At 40.7% G+C, this 20,228-nt stretch overlaps 2 protein-coding genes across 3 annotated transcripts; one reads left to right on the forward strand and one right to left on the reverse strand.

The window, feature by feature from the left end:
• The first annotated feature begins 1,572 nt into the window (after window positions 1-1,572).
• Window positions 1,573-3,672, forward strand: cfl1l (cofilin 1 (non-muscle), like). Its single transcript, XM_053333414.1, has 4 exons — window positions 1,573-1,623; window positions 2,781-3,076; window positions 3,181-3,257; window positions 3,536-3,672. The coding sequence occupies exons 1-4, from the start codon at window positions 1,621-1,623 to the stop codon at window positions 3,658-3,660; spliced, it is 501 nt and encodes a 166-aa protein (XP_053189389.1). The 5' UTR covers window positions 1,573-1,620; the 3' UTR covers window positions 3,661-3,672.
• A 2,271-nt stretch (window positions 3,673-5,943) lies between these two features.
• rrbp1a (ribosome binding protein 1a) lies at window positions 5,944-19,746 on the reverse strand. Of its 2 annotated transcripts, XM_053333408.1 has the most exons (27): window positions 19,560-19,746; window positions 16,403-17,309; window positions 15,316-15,470; window positions 15,063-15,185; window positions 13,773-13,925; window positions 13,480-13,598; window positions 13,137-13,290; window positions 11,889-12,027; window positions 11,550-11,731; window positions 11,417-11,451; window positions 11,222-11,297; window positions 11,050-11,087; window positions 10,862-10,943; window positions 10,731-10,771; window positions 10,563-10,641; window positions 10,382-10,471; window positions 10,193-10,279; window positions 10,023-10,112; window positions 9,802-9,894; window positions 9,235-9,285; window positions 9,050-9,130; window positions 8,437-8,520; window positions 8,120-8,197; window positions 7,427-7,510; window positions 7,231-7,329; window positions 6,341-6,484; window positions 5,944-6,251 (listed from the first exon to the last, which is right to left on the reverse strand). In XM_053333408.1, the coding sequence occupies exons 2-27, from the start codon at window positions 17,289-17,291 to the stop codon at window positions 6,213-6,215; spliced, it is 3,285 nt and encodes a 1,094-aa protein (XP_053189383.1). In that variant the 5' UTR covers window positions 17,292-17,309; window positions 19,560-19,746; the 3' UTR covers window positions 5,944-6,212. The 2 variants fall into 2 exon arrangements, with proteins under 2 accessions (XP_053189383.1, XP_053189384.1); XM_053333409.1 differs by lacking the exon at window positions 8,120-8,197.
• Window positions 19,747-20,228: the final 482 nt, after the last annotated feature.

Here is a 20,228-nt window from a genome sequence, read left to right on the forward strand (position 1 = left end):
GATGTGGGGCGGAACTCTGACGCTCTGTAACCCACTAATTCAAACAGAGGAAGCAAAGCCACTGCAATGCTGAAACACAGTATCAGTGTTTAAAAATAGTCCCTGTGGAGGATGGGTTATGCACCAATTTCACCATCAAAAGGAGAGTTTTGCAAACAAAAAAAAAACAAAAAGCCACTATGTTTATCATGTAAAAAGATGAAGAATATGAATTTGCTAATGAATGAGTTCAGCGGTTTACTCAGGAAATTACTTCAGCATCATTGGTAGCTGTAGTATTTTTCACAGCCTCCTCTAAAGGCATGACTCAAGCATTGCATAACCAATTTTGGACTACACATTTTGTCTCAAAAGACATGTCAGAGCAAAAAACTGGGCATAACATAAATGGAAACTTCATTAGTTAACATAACATGGAAACTTCATTAGTTCTTCATGGTTCTTAATACACATATCTTTTTAATGTTATTAAAAAGCAGTGGTACATTTTAATTATGATGGTAGTGGTGATGGATCAGAGGAAAGAGGGTCAAAGTCAAAGTTTTTCCCTCCTGTGAATTGGGCCTCTACTAGCTACACCCCTAGACTGTTTTTTCTATAAACATGTGGAAAACTGTGTTCTTTCTTTTTTTAACCTGATGGAGATCTTACTTGACTTACTTTTCTATTTTCTAACTATTTACAGGTTTGGAGTCAGTATGCAGACCATATTCATACTCATACCACAATCCAAAAGTCCAAAAGTCAAGCTCTTGTAATTTTGCTCCTTCTTTGACAGACTTCAGGTCATCACAAACCTTATTTAAAAATATCCCCTAAGCCTTATAAGTCCACTGAAACAGAGAGAGAGAGGGCTGGCACTGAGTCTGCACTCTAATTTTGAAAGCAGCAAGCCACTTTTTGTGAATCAGTAAAATGACTCATCAGGCCTCACAAAACACAAGAAACTAGAGAGAAAAAGAAAAGTCAGCCAGACTAATCTTTAGACATAGTAAATAGTGTAATGTTTACTATCTTTAGAGGAGGATCAGATGAATGTTTTTGCATATCTTGACTCTTGACTGTGACTTGTGGAATCTAATGACGATGCAACATCTCACTTTCTGTAGGTAGATAAACCCCTTTTCACATATCTGTACACTCATCCTATCTTTTACCATATAAGGTCATTGCATCTCAGCAGCAGATGAGTTAAAAAGTGGACAGGTTTCTTCTCCATATAAGGGTGTTAGGTGCCGCTCCCACCCATGACTGGCTGAAACTTACCTGAAGTTTTACCTAAAAAGGAAGATCTTCATTTTTCCAAGACTGAAGAATATGGCAGGGAGACGTAAAGAAAGGGAATCAGGAATTTACTTATTGTGATAGATAATGAAACACATATATCCTATTGAGATAAGGCTTTAAATGTAAAATGATAAAATGGAAATGCTGAGGTTGCAGCTGAAACTGTGGCACACCTGGGAAGAGAGGGATGGGCCTACTATTGGAGGTGTGCTCATTTATGGCAGCTCCTCCTCCATGAGTCAACCTGCTCTGCTTCCTTATGACCCTTCAGCATTTTGACTGCAGCTGCCATTTCTTCTCTGCTGCCTGTTTCCTCTACACATCAGAAGCAAAATGGTGAGTAGCTTTTACAAATTTGGCTGGATTGATTTGTGCTGTGCAGTTCGCAACTTCTTTGGTGATGTGTGTCAACTACAGGATATTTAGTTTAGAGATGATGAAACTTTTAATTGCCACATCCTCATTTTAACAATATATGTCAAAAACTAAAGGATTAAATAAAAGTATGACTCCAATGAAGCCTGGTTGTCAATCTGCATAGACTGCAAGAATTTCAATTGATGTTACTTTGAGGAAATGTTATTAGACAGAATTTGGTGTTTTGAATGGTCTAGTTAAAGGTGTGGTTTTGCCTCCAAAATGGAGGAAGCTTTGTTCGTGCTTCAAACTTGTTCTGAGAGAATCCCTTGGGGCGGTGTTTCTTGTGCTAACTTGTCCACAATGACTGGAATGTGACAGAGCCATGGACTTGAAAAATTCATTGGGCAGTTACACCCATTTCATGTTACTAGTGAAAAGCTGCTCGGATATATGCACTTTGATATAATGAAAAAGCGTTAACACTTCTCTCAAAGTCTACTTTTGAAGAACTTCCTGTTTCTTCATCTTTCAGTTCTGCTTTCCGTCCAAGTACAAGTGAACGTCTCTTCAAATGCGAGCCAAGGCCCAAATCTTACCAAGTGCTGATACTGTGATGTCTTCTTTATCTTTAGATTGATCATTTCCTATTTCTACACGAATTTGTGCACTTACCTGGAAAATGGACATTTGTGCTGAACTCATTAAATTGAATGACTAAAAAAGAGAAGAGAGCAGTCATCATAGAGAAGGGCTGCTGTCACTTAAAAAAAAAAAAAAAGAACTGAATGAAATTCAACCATAACCGTTATTTTAAAAAACCAAAATCAAGTCTTAAGCTTTTTTTTTTCTTCTCATCTTTGTGTTCACCTCATGACCTTTCAGGCCCCTTTTGCACAGTTACTTAAAATACACATTCAGCTCAGTTTGATGTCTTTAGCTCAGCAGCATTGTATGTGACCTGTGTGGTTAACACCTTCCAAAGAGTATATCGAAATAAAAATGCCATCATATCACATATATCGAAAAAGAAGACATGAGACAGAGACATAGGGTTTTTCTGGTTTTGGTTGGGGGAGGGGTGGGGGTGTCGTACGAAATTCTGACATGTAATGTTTTATGTCGTCTCAAAACAGGCGTCTGGAGTGCAAGTCGCTGACCAGGTGAAAGATGTCTACAAAGAAATGAAAGTAGTAAAGAGTGATGCTGATCAGAAGGAACGTCTACGATTGGTGATATTTGAAATCAATGGCCGTTACATTGATGTGGAGGAGGGCAAAATCTTCAGGGAAAAAGATCTGGAAAACGTGGATGATGTCTTCAAGTTCTTCCTGAGTCACCTAGATCCTAAACAGTGCCGCTACATGCTGTACGACTGCCACTTCGAGACCAAGGAATCAAGTAGAAAAGAAGAACTGGTCTTCGTGATGTGGTAGGTCCTTTATTCCAATTTAATCATAACTGCTCTAGTGTTTTTACATCTGTATCCACATCTGACTATGGACACTTATGGATAATGATTTCTCTTCATATCAGGGCTCCTGACACAGCTGCCATCAAAGACAAAATGAACTACGCTAGCTCCAAAGACTCCCTCAAGAAGGCCCTGACTGGTGAGTGTTTTTTTTTTTTTATGCTTTGCTCAATTTTTTTTCAGACCACAGTTATATCTTAATTCCTGATCTTTTAATGAAATGGTGAATGAAAACACTCTGATCATGACCCAATTCCATCTTAAATATATACACTTCAGGAAAATCCCCTGGTTTGTGTCTGTTTTTTTTTTTTTTTTAAACACAGATTCTTTAGGAAGCTCCATATTTCCAAATGTTATCACCACTTTCCTCCACAAGGATACCCTTTTAAAGTTACTCTTATGTCTCTTCCACAGGCATCAAACACGAGCTGCAGATGAATGACCTTTCAGATTACGGCGACAGGGACAATTTTGCAGAGAAAATGGGGAAAGGTGTAATCAAAGTCGAGGGCCACCCTGTGAAACCAACTGGGCGCTAATAAACAAACCCCCCCCCCGGATGGGAGGGCTCTGGATGGGATTAGATTCCTGTAACACAAAACTTGAGTATCAGATGTAAAATTATTCATTTTTTGTTCATAAATGAATTATGCTATTTTTTTTGTCATATCACTGAGTAGATTTATATTCCTCAAATTATTCATTCACCATTTCTGTGTACATACAAAATTATTTGAAACCCTGCATATTGCAGCGTAGACCATTTATATTTTGTGAATTGGTAAATAACGTCTTGCTCACTGTATACAGCCCCAGAGTTTACTAGGTCAAACTAAAGCGGCCTACAAGTTTAAAATAAATCTTTATTTTCTAGACTGTTACATGATATGCACCTATAAAGAGTATAATACAAAGACAAAAGCACTGGAATTGCAGCACTCAGCGCACTTGTTATTGCCAAATAAATTCAGTGGAACCAATTGTGCATGTGGGTGTTTTTTTTTCTCCCCATTATTTGCTGTTAGTGTCTTATCAGTTGGACATACAACCTTTTAAAAAAGCTAGTATTGATTAAAGGCTTGGGGTTAGTCTCAGCACCTGGATTTGGATTCTCCCAGAAAACCTGGGGCCTCCTGGTCTCCTGGGGCACTCTGGACACCATATTTACTGGATGACTTTGGGCTTTCCCCAGGTTTTAAGGCTTTCCAATTAACCCAAGCACCACATGTGATGTCCATAATACACTTGTATAATGGAAATGTGAGGCTACAGAACAGTACTTCTATCAGCAGGCTGGTCTAGTTCTTTGTGGTAAATGACATTTGCAGTTACATAAAATCTAATCTTGATACATTCATTCATATCCCAGCACTGAGAAACTCAACACAACTTTTTAACAGTCAATGAACTCAAGGATAGGAGGGCAAATAAGACTGATAACTAAAGACAGTTCACTGCTTTTTTTTAAGGCTAAGCTAACCTGCTGGTGGCTACATATGAGAACTGAGTTTTTAACAATGCTGAATGGCAATGTGTGTGTGTGGGTGATTGCCATTTTGTACAGACATTCATGGTCCCCAGAGGAAGAAGCCTGATGACTTTGGTTATCCCTTGACTTCTCTAGTGCCACCAGCAGGCTGACTGTTTTTTTTTAAATTGAAATATCTCAACTACTGAATGGGTTGCCATAAAATTAGAAATTCATGGTCCTGAAAAGTTAATGACATTGATTCCCTGACCTTTAATGTAGCCATCATTAAGTCACATCTCTATTCATCCATACTTAAGTTTATGACTACATACCTGCCGAACTCATGACAATCCCATGGGCATCAGCTGTTGTGCTAATTAGTAGACATTAGCATGCTTACATGAGTGTAATTTCTACTGTAATGAATTTTATTGCCCCCTCCCCCCAATTTTCAGTTTAAGGTGAACTTGCTCACTAAAAATAACTTTAGTATAATTTTACAAGTAACTATAATTATATAAAGAATAAATAATGTGTAAGTTTCCATTTGTTATATTTGGCTTGTTCACACACCAGCAAGACAGTGTGGGTGATATACACAGATGAGATACCTGAACTCAAATGATGCGTTACACATTTGAAAAAAGCCCGCGCACTCTCGCCATGTACTTCCTGGTGTTTGACTGCTTTACGGTAACCACTGATGCGGTCTAAGCCTTTGTGTATAGTTTCAAGGAGTGCAATGTCAAATGTTTAACAGGGTAGAAGAGGTTGGAATTGTGTAACCCTCCATTTTGTTGTATGAGGATATACTGTGAGAACGTTGCTGTGTAGTAATACTTCCTGTCAGAAACCAAGAATGGTCTTTGCACGCCAAAGTTGTAACAGTTTTTTTGCGAGCAGCTTTTTACCCTAAGCAGGAAGACAAAACTTCTGAGTGACAGTCACAAGGCAGTCTTTGAAATGTCGTGAGACAAATGTACAGTTCACATACTTGCAGATTTCCTGTCTGATTAACATTGAATCTGAAACTAAGTTAGTATATAAACATACTCACAATAACCAACAGCTTTTACCATTTCCTGCCTGCATTCATTGCACACTTACAGGAAGTAAGACACAGACACTGACCAGGAATGACATAGAGCTACACTGTAGTTTATTCATTCATACAAATTCTAATTCAATGTGTGTTATTGGCAGCCAGCTATAGAGGGAAGCAGGCCCTAAAGGTACTGCATCGTTGAACCGCAAAATGTTCCCATCATTCAACCACATAAAAAAACATACAAAGTAATTGCACAGGTTGATGTACGTTAGACGTACAATCGGTTTCCCTTTTAACACTGAACTATGGGGAAATGTTTGGAATATAAGGCAGGGGGATAAATATCTTCTGACATAGCCAGAATTGTTGATGGAATGTGGGTTTCAATAAAGATCGCAGCAGGATTTTCTCCTCTAATCTTTGACATGTTCATAATATCAAACATTTGATCCTACAGTTGCAGCAAATGCAATCAACTACAGTACAAGAAAGAAATAGTTTTGGAATGCATAACTATGGTAATCATAAGGCATATTTGGCAGTTTTTTGTAGTGTCCGCAGTGAACTTCCTCTTAGACGGACGTTCCTTCCTTCAATTCCACGTACTCTCCCTTGACAACAGAAATAAGAAAAAAGATCAGAGTCAAAACATACAAAAACTATTTAAGCTTAGACGTGTATGTGAGGTCCAGTGTCTCACCTTGCCGTCCAGGTGCTCCTGTAGTGTTCTTACTGTGTCTCTCTCTTTGGTCAGCTGCTCCTGAGTGGCTTTGAGAAGTTGCTGGAGCTTAGTGGCTGCCTGGCCTAGGTCTTTGGACAACTTCTTCTCCTTCTCCAGACGCTCCTGTTCCGATAGCAAACATTACTTCAAAGCAGCTTTATAGCCTTAAAAACACTCGGAAGGGTCAAAAACACATTTTTACTAAAGAGAGACTGTTAATAAATGAGCCCTAATCAGTATGGAGAGCCATTATTTAATCATTAAAACTGTGAAATAACTCAGCTCATTATAATCATGACTTAATGTTACTTCATTCTGCTTGTCTTTTCACAATAAGCGTTCATTGCAGTTCTTTCAGGGTTTTTTTCCACACTTTATTTCACAGTGCCATTTTTCCCATCATTTCATAATGCCACTTTTCATCACAACCTTTGTCTGCAATCACAAAAAACTCATCTGAACCAGTTGTGTGATTGGTTGTTCACCGCTTCAGACCAAAGCAACAAGCCAAGTGGCATTATGAAATAAAACTGCCATTGTAAGTAAAAACTGCTTGTTTTCAATTAAACCTGCAATACAGTATTATTGTAAAAAGAAGCAGGGTGAACTTACAATTATTTTTTAGTTATTTCTCAAATTGTCTATATATATATATTCTTATGATTTTTTTATGTGGGTCTCCATAAATCAAGTGAGGACAAGTGCTTCAGGGACTTTACAGACTGAGGGTGAAGAAAATTTAAGCTGTGTTCATAGTTGACGCAGTTAGAATTAAGCTTTCAAGGTGGTCCACACAATTTCAAATATAATACTGACTCATTAAGATATACGATGATACACGGATTAGGGATATTTAATCATTACAACACCTTGAGTTGAGCAACATCTTCTACGTCAGCTTGTGGTGACTCTGCAGAATCCTTCAGAAGATCCAGTTGAGCCTGAAGTTCTGTGACAGTCTTCTGGGCCTGGGGGTTGACAACACACACACACAGATGTTATCAACTGGGAGTTTCATCAGTACCACGCTAGTGTTGAAAAGAATGAGTAGACGATGGCTCCTACCTGCTCAAACTCTTCGGAGAGCTGCAGCCTCTGAGCCGCCTCCTCCTGCAGCTTCTCGGTTGTCTGACTCAACTCGTGCTGGACCTGATGGAGAGAAGAAAAACAAAAACACACACACACAAATAAATACACACAGACAAATGCTTAACAGATGCATGCGTATGAAAAGATTCTTGTTACTAAAGCAGCACTACACATCCACACACAAAAGCTGCTCGACCTGTGTGTGTCGAGTTAGTTTCTTCTTAGACTACTTGATGTGAAAGGCTCAAGTCAAACAACATTTCTGGTTACTGTTAAGAGTCGCTCAAACAAATATCTGGCAACAAAGGAGGAGAGGAGAGCATGCCGAAAAAAAGGTGAGAAACAGAAGGAGTTAGTTATGTGCACTCTATAAAAGCAAACAATGGTTAGCAGAAACAGCTGCTGTGTCTGAGGAGTACTGGACAGACTGGAAATACAGCTGTTCTCAAGCAGAGTCATCTGTTACTTATTGTCCGTGCATTGCAGTCCTTGATTTAGGACATAGATTTCATAACTGCAATGAACCAATAACACTAATTTTCCTTTTGATTTTTCGCTCAATTGAAAAATGCTCATCAATGAGGATAATCTTTCGAGTTTGAGGCCTAGTCACTGTCCAGTACTCTCTGACAAGAAGTGAAGGGTGCCCTGCGACCTTTGCACCCTGACCTGACTGGGTTGAGCCTCAGTTGGGCCATTCTTTTCTCGCTGACCCCGCATCGTGATCTCGCCCAGCTGCTCTCTGACCTGAAAACAGGAAGCCGTCGCTAGTCACTGGTTACATAACCTCAAATCATGAACGCTCTTTGCTGTCACTGAAACCTTGCCGAGCTGGCTGCGTAGGTAAAGGAGGGATTTCCACAAATTTCTCAATATGTGATGTCACATAAATAGCATGTCTCTCTCTCACATGACTTAAACTGAGAAATGAATATGACATTCTTATTGTGTGAAGGAGGGGAAAGCAGGTTTGTCGGTAAACATACCTGTTCAAGCTCCTCCTTGTGTGCCTGTGCCTCCTTCTGGGCCAAATCCAGCTGGCTCTGACACTCTGACAGCTGCAGCTTCAGCTGAATACAGAGAAATCACAGATGAACAGATCATATGGGTGTTTATAAAATATATGTAAATGCGCCGCAAGGAGATTTAAATATAGGAAATACCTTTCTAGTATTTCATAGAAAAATACTGTAGACAATATTGTGTATTTCCAATTATCTATATTTAACACAAGCTCTAAAATTAGACCTGCAATGATTAATCGATCAACAGGAAATTATTCACCAGCTATTTTAATAATCAATAACTTTAAAACTTAAAAAAAAAAAAAAATTACAAATTCCACAATTCCCATATGAATATTTTCTGGTTGACTTTATCTTGTATGCTGGTAAACATATTTGGGTTGGTACTCTTGGTCAGGACACCTCAGACCAAACTATTTATTTAGAAAATAATCAATAGATTATAGCAGTGATGCAACTTATCATCATTCTTCAGTTCCAACTTTCATTTTCAAGTTTCCCCTGAAATGCAGCCGAATCTTATTTTTATGTAAAAAACAAACAATATTTATGCTAATTTGTTATGCTCATGTACCTGCTCCATTTCCTCAGAGTTCCCCAGGTTGTCTGATTGCTTCTCCAGCTGTGCCTCCAGAAGCATCATCTGCTCCTTCAACTACAAACAAATCCACAGACAGGGTTCATATAGCAGAACATATCTTCCCACCTGCCAAAATTACCTCAAGGGGAAATTCAGATTCCATGTAGAAAAATTCCCACCTGTTCTACACTTTGGTCTTCTGCCTCCAGCTTGCTGGCCTTCTCCAAAGCCTGATTGTGTGCAAGAAGGACTATTGTTAGGTTTCCAAAAACCAACAGGGGCCCATACACAGTGTCACACACAGTGAAGAAATATCAAAGTTATAGACTTTGTTCAGAGTGCAGGCAAATCAGATTTGTTTCTCAATTCAGATCTTTAAGACAGACTCCCCGCACTGTGTTGCAGATCGGATTTGTGTGTGCAGACATGTCAGTGACGGGAAGCAGCATGGATTCTACTCCGCTGCTCTCACATATTTCTATCATTCTGGACTTGATGCCATAATCGAGTGTTGCATTGCAAGTGACACAAAGGACACTCTGAAATCTGATTTCAACAGCCAAAGCATCTGGACTTGCTTTTTAAACCACCTCTAAACACACCTTGGATCTGATAAAAATCTGAAAAAAAAAAAAATCTTTGTAAGTGTGTGACTTTCTAAAAATCAATTTGGATATGCCAAAAAACAGATTTGGTCTGGCAGTCTGAACAAGGTCATAGTGATTTCACATGTAAGTATTACTTACTTCCCTCAGCTGTTCCTCTGTGTTAGCCATCTTGGACTTCCATACCAGCTCCTCCTCCTCCACACTCTTCTGCAGATGTTTCAGCATTCCTTCCTAAAAGGGAAACAGGATTAAATGTACTTTGTATTCACACATACAAATTCATACACATATTCGACCATACTCAGAGCAAGATTTGTTGAATGTTATTATGATTTCATAGCAGTCTGAACAGTCTTTACCGTCTCAGCCAAGACTGTCCTGTATTGTTCACATTCAGCTTGCAGGGAAGCATGGCTCTCCTCAGCCTCCTTCAGTTTCTCAAGCAGCTCCTGAAACAACAAAAATATTCTGAACTTGTGCCAGACTAAATCAAAGCAGAATGTGGCAACAGTGTAAAATTGTGGCTTACAGGCGACTCTGTGCTCGACTGAGATTCTTGGCTCTGTTGGGTGAGAGCCTCCTGAGCTTTCTGTGTAAAAACTTGCGACCAGTTTGGCTAAATGACGACAAAAGCAGACACGAGTAAGTCATGGGACCAAAACCATGAGAATTAAAAGCTCCCTCAGAAACTCCTCCTGTCAAAATCTCCTTCTCCTACCTGCTCTGTCTCTACAGGAATCTGTGGAAAGAGTGCCTGGAGAGTTTCTTTGGCTTCAGTTTGAAAAGCTGTCAGTTGACCCATTACGCCCTGTAAAAAACCCAAAAAACATGATCAGTAAAGTGATTAAAAGCAAAGCAGCGTTAGTTGATAAGCCACTAGAGAGTAAAGAGAGTCTTACTCCATCAGCTGTTGCCTTTTCCCTCGCTTCCCTCAGCTCCTCTTGTAGTGATGTGACGAGGGCATCCTTCTCAGTCACACTAGCCACACAACAAAAAACAGACAAAACAGATAAACATACCTCACCTCACAATATGTGAGTTATCTTTTCATGCCAGATTTCATTTACCTGTTCTGTAGTAGTTCGAGCTCTGTAGAGTTATCCGACTGCTGAAATAGAGAGTACATGTAAATAAATGAGCTCTGTTTCTGTACTGTAGGGCAGCTCTAGAAAGGGGTGTGCAACACATAGATGCTTACTGGTGTGCTCTTAAGTTGCTCCATCTCTTCTTTGAGGTTTTTAAGTTCATCTTGAAGTGATGTGATGAGGCTGGCATCCTCGCTAAGAGACAAAACAATAACATAAAATCAAATTAATCAGAGAACAAAACAAAAAGGTGTGGCATTAGATCTGAGATTAATGGATGGCTAATAAAAAGGCATCATACCTGTTATTTCTTTCCTCTGCCTCAGCAATAGTGTTCTCCTGTAAGAACAGCAGTGTATTTGTGATTAGCAGTGCCCCATTTACATCTTTGCATAATCAATTATTTCTCCTGAATTACCGAGAAGTGATACTATTCAGTAACAGATTTAACAATATGTGTTTGCAACACTTACAGCAGCTTCCTGCTTTATCTGCAGTTGCTTCAGTTCCTCTTGGAGAGTGTTCAGCTGGCTCTCCCTCTCCTGGAGGCTGCAGAGGAAGCACAGCATTTAATAAATGGAGGGGGGGGGGTGTAGCATTTAAAGCAATTTAATGGAACAGCTTCAGATATGATGCTGAGGCTAATCAAATGAGGATGAAACACTTACCTGAGCTTTAGTTGTTCAAGCTCTGCAGCATTAACCTGCCAAATCAAAGATGACAAACATCATTAGGGGTGACTATGGGTGGCCAAGCTGTCTGGCCGTTTCAAAGAAGACAAACTGCCGAAGAATGTCTGACCTGATTGTTCTCCTCCTCCTTTTTGTTCTGACTGGCCTCCAGCAGTGTGTTTATGGAGGCCACCTGCTGTACAAGCTGGCTTTTCTCTGCCTGTGTCTCCTCCAGCTGGGCATTGAGGGTCTCTACCTGAGCAGAGCGCTCCTTGATGTCGGCCTCCAATTTCCCCACACACACCTGAAATTCTGCAGAGGGAAAGAACATCTTCAATACACATCACTCAAAACGTATCTGATATTTTATTTTCTGTGATGCACCCACTGTTTCTACAAAAGTCCCCATAGCACAAGAAGTCATGTCTATTTCCCATATTTCATTCTTCTTTTTCTCTAATTTTCTGACCTGAGAGTGCAGTGCTGTCCTGCTGGGCCTGGTCCAAAGTGGCCTGCAGGCTGCTGTTTTTGCTTTGTGTTGTTCTGAGCTCCTCACACACCTCCTCCAGTTTCCTCTGTAACGCCTGCTCGCTCTCTGTATGGCTGGCCTGTTAAAGAAATTGATTCAATGTATCAAACAGCAGGGGGCAGCAAAGATTCATCAGATTATCCTTCTTGACAACATGGATTCGAAAGGAAGTGTATGGAGACTACACACCATTTTTGTAAAGTATACTTCAATATAATCTTTCCACACATTCAGAGAAGAAGACATGATCTTATGTTCATATATGGATAAAAAGAGTGAGGTTGAGGTTATGAAACAAAAAAAAAAGGTGGGGAAAGAAATTTTAAAACAGCATGCTAAGCATTTGTTTAGATTTTTTAAGGAAGTGTTTTGAAGGAAGCACTTTAAACTTGAAGGGGTTTTGAGGTAATCAGTCCACTTGGACCTCTGAAAATATTTGTTGCTGATAATATAAGTTGATTTTCACAGTCCAGCAACACATACATGGGCAACAAGTACAAACTCATCTCAAGTAAAAGGAAATCAGTTATCTGAACATATATACTGTAAATGGACTAATGACATGAGCTATTGCATAATATGTTTAAAGACCACAAACTACTGGAGCGGCTGTTGGTAAATGATTAAACAAGCGGAACACTTGACTATCAGGAAGTGCTGACTCACTTGCTCCACATAACCTGAAACACTTCAGACCAACAGCGTTCCATCAGTAAGTGACTGTGCAGGCCGATAGTGTATATTTAAGTACAACAAATGAACTGATAGTGATATTATTCTTCATGTCTCAAAGTCACACATGTTTTAAATAGCCTAAGACTGTTCCTTTTCCCCGCCCCCTTAACAGCCAGGTACAGAGAGCTGGAGTGGAGAGATGCTCGGACACGCACACATTCCAGCTGGTGCTGAGAAGCATTTTCCCTGCAGCCCCATTATTGTATGGCTGCATTCCAGCGCAGCCCTGGGCTCTGTGATTACAAGGCAATTAAACTTCACGAAACATTACAGGATCGGGGGATAGGTGGGAAAGGTCTAGGCTTGCATTTTGTAGACACTCTGTAACTAACTGGCTGCTTAAAACAAGAAACTGAAACTAAAAAAAAAAAAGAGGATAGAATAATTTTGTTCCCAAAGGGCAGTAGTAATTAATAATAAAGATGATGTGGTGTTCCCACAGGCTAGGCCAACCTGCAGCACGGAGAGCTGCTTCTCAGTAGCGGAAACCTTGGCCTCCAGCCCTTTCCTGATGTGCTCATCAGCAAGCAGACTTTCTGTCTTCTCTCCAAGATCCTTGGTTAGCTTTGTGCATTCCTGACGCAGTTTAGCCAGCTCCGCATTTTGTCTGAGGACAGAGTGAAAGAGAGAGAGACACACAAGCGTCACAAAAATATAAGCCAACCTTCAAATCTGCTACTCCACATACTTCACAATATGTTCACATTGTACTCAAACTGCACTTAAATCTTAGGATTAAGTGGTCAAATACTTATTAATGGCTCACTGCTTCTCAGTTATTGTTAACAACACTTACTTGCTCTCAGCCTGACTAGTGGCTTGGTTGAGGGCGTCACGGAGAATGGAGTTCTCTTGCTGTAGACGAGCCAGCTGGGCATTGGGACCTTTTTCCAACTGCTCCTGCAGGCTGACGATCTGGGAGAGTAGTTTAAAGTTTTCTTTTTAATAAAACCATTCATGTTGGACTCTAAACTTTGACAGATGTTCAGCATTAAATCTATCTCAAGACCACTGAAGAGTAAAAACTTCTGATAATGTACTAATCTGAACTGTACAATGAGAGAGTAAAACTTGTGCATGTGAACTGACCTTTGCATTGAGCCTCTGGGTCTGGGCTACCTGGTCCTGGTAACTGGCTTGCATCCGAGCTTGCAAAGCAATCATTTCCTGCTCCCTCTTACTTAGCTGGGAACTCAGCCTAGTCTCCACACTGGCCACCTTGGACTTCTCAGCAGAAAGCTCCTGATAAAACAGACAGCACGGTCAGATTCAAAGAGCAAAGAGCCCTTTCAGATGGTTTGAATCTAGGGATATTCCGACCAAGTTTCTTTTGGCCCCAATCCTGATCCCACTCCTTTAATAATGGGTAACTGCAGATATCAAACTTTATTTATTATTTATTTAAATGTTGATTTAATATATGTGACACATTGAAATAACTGGAGGAGCGGTCAAAACTATTACATTTAAAAGTTTAAATTAAAACAAGATGAAAGAAAGTTTAACTGTGAAATTGATGTGATGCCATCAGTTGATCCTTTCACTACAGGAGATGGATCCCTCTTTTGGAGCGATGGGGACTATAAAAATCGCTCGAGCCACTCACAATAGCACAGCGGTTTTACAGAGTGGAGTTTCTTCCCTCACAAACAATTTTTGGTCGAGCTTGCAGAGAGATTTTAAGCCAAATCTGACCAAATCTAATTTTGGTCAGAAGTTACTCACATTGTAGAACCTAGCAATCATGGAGGAGAATACTTCAGTGCAGAGTGAAATATTTTCACAAGTACTGTCATGAAATTTGGTTCAGACAGAGATTTACCATTAATAAGAGCGAAAGACTTAGTTCACGAAAAAGAAATTATCAGAGGATCTAACTTGAAGAATCTGATAAACTCCTAGTTATCTTTCCTTCACCTTTAGTGTCAACTTCGTATTTTGAGATACCATTTGTACAAAGGACAACGTGATAGCATTTGCTGCACAAAATCATGCTGCTCCGTGGATGGACTTTTCATGTACTGCCACTCATAGGTTGAAAAATATTACATAAGAGTAATGTATGCTTCTTGAAGACTGTGTTCACCTTGTTACCTTTCCTCTAGTGCCACCCTGAGGACAAAAAAAAGATAAAGGCGGCTGCAACTTACACACTCACAGGAGAATAAACCCCTTTAAATTTAAGTTTAACAACATGGTTTTGTCCTTCAGTGGCACCTGAAAGTCAAACCACACTTTTCGCTCCACTAGCAGCAAAAGATATGAGAATAACACTTCAGAATACCACGTTTAAACCATCTAACAACTTTGTTTTCTGGTGCAACGAGCATTAGAGTCTATAAGAATGCTTGAATGGTAATTGACACTTGAATGACTGACCTTTGTGAGTTCTCTCAGACGGTTCTTTGCTGCAGAGGCATCCTCTTGTTCTGCTGCCAGCTGTTTCTCCCTCTCTTCCAGTTGCTTCTTCAGCATGGCCACTGGGTCTCCTTTCTGAGTGGCCTGAATATGCACACAAACACAGAAAGATGGCAAAATTACAGTGGATCTCCCTCTCTCAAGCGTCTTGCAAATGATCAGTAAACAATCCAGTGCCCATACACCCCTCGTCATTGACTGCAGTGTGCCATACCATGTGCCAGGTGTCCTGAATGATGCCGGCTTTCTCAGACAGGATCTCAATGAGCCTATGAGCCTCTCCCTCACTGAACACCATGTTACTGATGGTGGACACCAGAGACTTGTAGGGCAGGTACAGCGGAGTGTCGGCCGAATCCACCGCCACCACTGAAGAGGAAAACAACATTTAAATGAAAAACACGACAAAGTCATACACAATGAGTGAAAAATGTGAAACTCAAAATTTATTTCATGTTTAAAGCCCCAAAGCCAGACAGTTTTGTAGGCCCCATTAGACTGCCGCAGTTAAGATTGGATTCACACACTGCCTCAGGTGAAGGGCAAGGTTGCTACTCCTTTGAGTCTGGGGCCCTGGGCAGCTTCGAATGGCAAATGATGGGGCACTGTGGCACCAGGCAGAGACGCGCCTCAGGCAAGAGAGAACCCCACCCCCTCCCTTCCCATTGTCAGGACACTGAGAGTCTTTGTTAGCTAACAAAACAGGGCAGTGGTGTTTGGACAGGCTGGCATGCTCTATGCCCTCCTGAGCTGAGTGCCAGACATTACCCACCACTGCCCATTGGCACTACTTTCCACAGCTACGCCGCTAGAAATTCATCTGTACTGACAGGGCATTACTGCCTTAGATTCTGATTTTGTGTGTGTGTGTGTGTGTGTGTGTGTGTGTGTGTGTGTGTGTGTCTAAACTGTACAGACATGCCCCCACTTCCACCTCCAAACACTCAGAGTCTTAGTCCTATCACTAGTGTTATGGCTAATGTGGATCCTGCCTAAACAACCATTTCCATCAATTCAGAGGAGAAGGCTAATTTTGGTTCTAGTGTAACAATAATATTGACAGACCAAATCTTTGATGTGCAGAGGAGGGTAGTGGATACCATCAAGGGCCAAACTACACACTAAGCTTCACTGCTATCCTGTGTATTTAACAACTGAAGACTGATGTGTATTTATTTCACCCTCATGTTGAGATTTTCTGTAGAATTTAACTCAGAACAACAGAAAGAAAATAACAACATAAAGTAACATTTACCATTTTTTAACGTAACATAATCTCTTGTCAATATTTCTGTTCTCACCATTCTCAGTTTTTTTCTTAGAGGCCTTCTTCTTAGGCTCCTGTGCTTTTGGTGCAGCAGCAGGAGTCTGCTGGGATCCCACCGGGGGCACTGCCATAACTGGGACGTCTTTAGTGACAGCCTCAAGCACCGGGGCAGACTTGGATGTGGCTTGTGACGACTTAGCTGGGGCAGCAGCAGACTTGGCTTGGACTGAGACAGCCTTTGCTGGTGCAGGGGCAGACTTGGCTGAGGCAGCCGTAGACTTTGTTGATGCAGGAGCAGCGGCAGACTTAGTTGGTGCAGGGGAAGCCTTTGCTGGGGCAGGCACAGAGGCCTGGGTTGGTGGTGGGGCAGCGGAGGACTTCACCGGTGCAGCGACAGCCACGAGTGGAGCTGACTGGGTAGAGGCTGGCTCCACCTTGGCCACCTTCTTCTTCTTTTTCTCTTTAGGTGAGGGTGCAGGTGAAGGATCAGCCAGAGCAGGGCTTGGTTCGGCAGCAGCTTTGGGTTGGGTTTCTGCTGGTGCTGGGGTTTCAGTTGGCGCAACCTCGACAGCTGGGGCAGGCTCAGGGGCAGGAGCACTGGCTACAAGGGGAGCAGCAGCAGGCTCAGCGACTAGATTAGCTTCAGCAGCCTCTTCATCTTTTTCCGACTCCGGGATCTTTCCATTGGGCTTTTCATCCTTCTTCTTTGCGCGACTCTTCTTCTCAGATGTTTTGTCCTTCTTCTTTTTGTCAGAGCGAACAGACTGTATCTTACCTAACTCCCTGCGCTGTTTAGCCAGTGCCTCCTCATAAGAGGTCTCCTTCATGGAGAAGGTGGAGACAAGAGCAATCCCAAGAGCTGAGATCACCATGAATCCACCAAATACCATTATCCCAAGGGTTTGGGGGTCGTAGATATCCATTGTTCAATTTCAGTTCACCTATTAAAAAAAAAAAAAAAAAAAGAGAGAGAGGCAGACACAAGTTAGGAAATTAACATTTTTTCAAACTTAAGCAGATAACTAAAGACATCTGAGAGAAGTCTTTTCCTCTGAGGGGGAAAAGAAAGGGTAGTAACAGTCTGTTTCTCAGCTTTTTTAAAATGCACACAAAATCAAAACAATCCACACGAAACCAAAACTGTAATAATACCACTTACAACAATTTCTTTGTGTCCAAGCACAATCAAACTAACTGCAGCTGTATTAACATCAGCTGATGAAGTAGGATTGTGATTAAACCTGTATGGAGAACAACCACAGCCTTTTACCCTAACCGGCCTCAAGGTGTCACTGTTAACCCCTTTCATAAACTCATGCCCTGAGGCTCCACTTTATGCAGAGCAGCAATTCATATCAGATCACAGTGCAGCAAGAGAACATCTGGTCAAAATACACAAGTCATATAGCCGTCCACATTGGATTAAACATAAACGACGGCTCAAATTGACCCTCATGATTACTACAACTATTAAAGTGAAATGCGTCACTGAGCTTTGTGAGGAAGAACCAGCACTAAAATATAGTAAAACAAAGTTAGAAGAAATAAATATCAGCATGAGGCAAAGACCCCAACCCCTACAATAAAGACAACCCCAAATAAGTAACTATTCTAGTAAATATTCATTTAAAAAAAATATGGCTTACAACTGGAAATGTTCAAATTCAAAGTTTTAATAAATCAATAATTATGGATTATTACATTCATCCAATACAATACCTGATGTTTCTGAGAATGCTGCTGCTCTAACATACATGCAACCATGGGTAAATTGCCAGAGCATGTTACACTAAAAATGTCCTTTCCCCCCCCCCACATGTTACAGATTATCAGAGCAACTTCAAAGTTAAGAGCATATGCGACCAGGGCACAAGATAAATCCATCCCTTGCAACATTGTTTAACGAACTGAATATGAATTTACGATCCACAGGATAGACCACAGATGCAAAAGAGAGTTACATACAAAAAGTGGATAAAAAGCATAAGTAGTTACCGGCGACTGTAAACGTTTCCAGCAGTTGGCTAGTGCTTAGTGTTAATTTCCTGTCCTGTAAAAAAAAAAAACCTATCCCTTCAAGGGTCTTTCAACTCTCCTGTCAAAAACCAGAATATTTAGCCTGCAGGGAAGGAAAGCTGACTGAGGGCAGATAGGAGCCAAGAGAGACATTTAAACACCACTCTTTCATTTATTTTTGCAGCAGTTATAAAATCCTATCTGACTTTAAAACTACAGATGGGAACACAAGCCCCCTTTTTTGAAAATATATAAAAATGCAAAGAAAATAGAACAATGGTGGTCTTTATAGTTTTTAAAAAAAAAGAAAAAAAAGAAGTGAAACACTGTGTCACAAGAAAGGAAAAACTAGAGAGCTAACTTGAGTCCAGAGTCCCAGGATCATTACAGGCTCTTAAAGCTGGAGGTGAAAGGGGAGAGCTTGTACTGCCTCCTAATCTGAGATGTCACACGTCACTGCATCTCCACTCACAATGAACCGAAAAAGATGAAGTTTACTGGGCTGTAAATGGTCGCAAAACAGGCGAGTGTAAAATATTTCTCTTTCACTCAATTTGCTTAAGGGGGTTGAATTAAGACAGAATAAGATATGAAACTCCACAAACTTTACTTAGAGGAAACATTATGTAAAGGCATTTCATTTGTTTCAATGTAAAGGATGGCGCTTGCTAGGTTTCAGAAACACTGTAACGATAAAGACATATTGTGCTTTAAAATCACGGCACTTCTTTTTTTTTTCCTCTCGACACTTTTTACTCCCAACTTCCAGCATATTCACGAAGCAATGCAATTTATCCTACTGACACTACTGTCGTCCAAGATTTATGAGCCATTACCATCCACTCACACTCCTTTTTTGATGACTAAAAAGTGCGTGATTCGTTAATTATTCTTAAGCTTAATGCTCTTTTAATCATTACTAGCTTTATGGCTAACATTGAGAATCAATGGACTTGGCCAGCGTCCTGAAAATTATCAGCGCTAGTGAAAAGGTTGCACAAACACACTCCGAAAGCTGTGGTAAAAAAAAGTATAAATAGCCGGTGAGGAAAGCGTATACAGTAAATGAAGTTTAATTGGTTATCTTTATGTGGCAGTACTTCGCTCTGGAGTTAGCAGCCGAGCTAGCTAACGTTGGCTTTATGAATTAAAAAATGTCTAATTCCGACACTCACCTCCTGCTTATGTCGATACGTCTGCTTGTTTCAAAAGGACCGAAGAGAGGGCAGAAATCTGTGAATTGCAGATGAAATGTCTTCTGTGTGAAGCTGCCTATTTATCCAGCTATCTAGCTAACTTGATTTTTTTTTCCAGAGCTCTCCCCCTCAACTCTCTCCACTGGAGGATCCGTGGTCTGCTGTGAAGTCGTGGCACTCCGAGCTGGCTAGACGTGTTGGCCCCGTGCCCCAGATAGCTGCTGCTGCTTCTTCACTGGCTTTACTGGCAGACTGCAATCCAAATTTAACTGTGCATAGCGCCATCTACTGCTACGGAGCATGGAGTGGTTGGAGTCATGACGTTAAGATCATCTGGATAATGAGTGGTTCTCCCCCCCCCCCCCCTTTTTTTTTTTTTTTTTTTTTTTACGTTAAACTGACACCAATTAGACCACGGAGCCCCATCTAATTTTGCCTTTTGAATGCTTTATCACAGAAGGTGCATGAAATACATTACCAAAATAGTCATATTCTGTCATTGCACTTGTTACTTATTGATGGACTTATAGTCAAAATAAATGATTCCCCCTTGGGCTCCCTCGACTCAACTTTGAGAACCACTGGTCTTTGAAAAATAAACAAACAAACAACCCCCTCCCCTCCAAAACATTCACACCCTATCTCCTA

Source organism: Scomber japonicus, chromosome 14 (genome assembly GCF_027409825.1).
Source record: "Scomber japonicus isolate fScoJap1 chromosome 14, fScoJap1.pri, whole genome shotgun sequence".
NCBI lineage: Eukaryota > Metazoa > Chordata > Actinopteri > Scombriformes > Scombridae > Scomber > Scomber japonicus.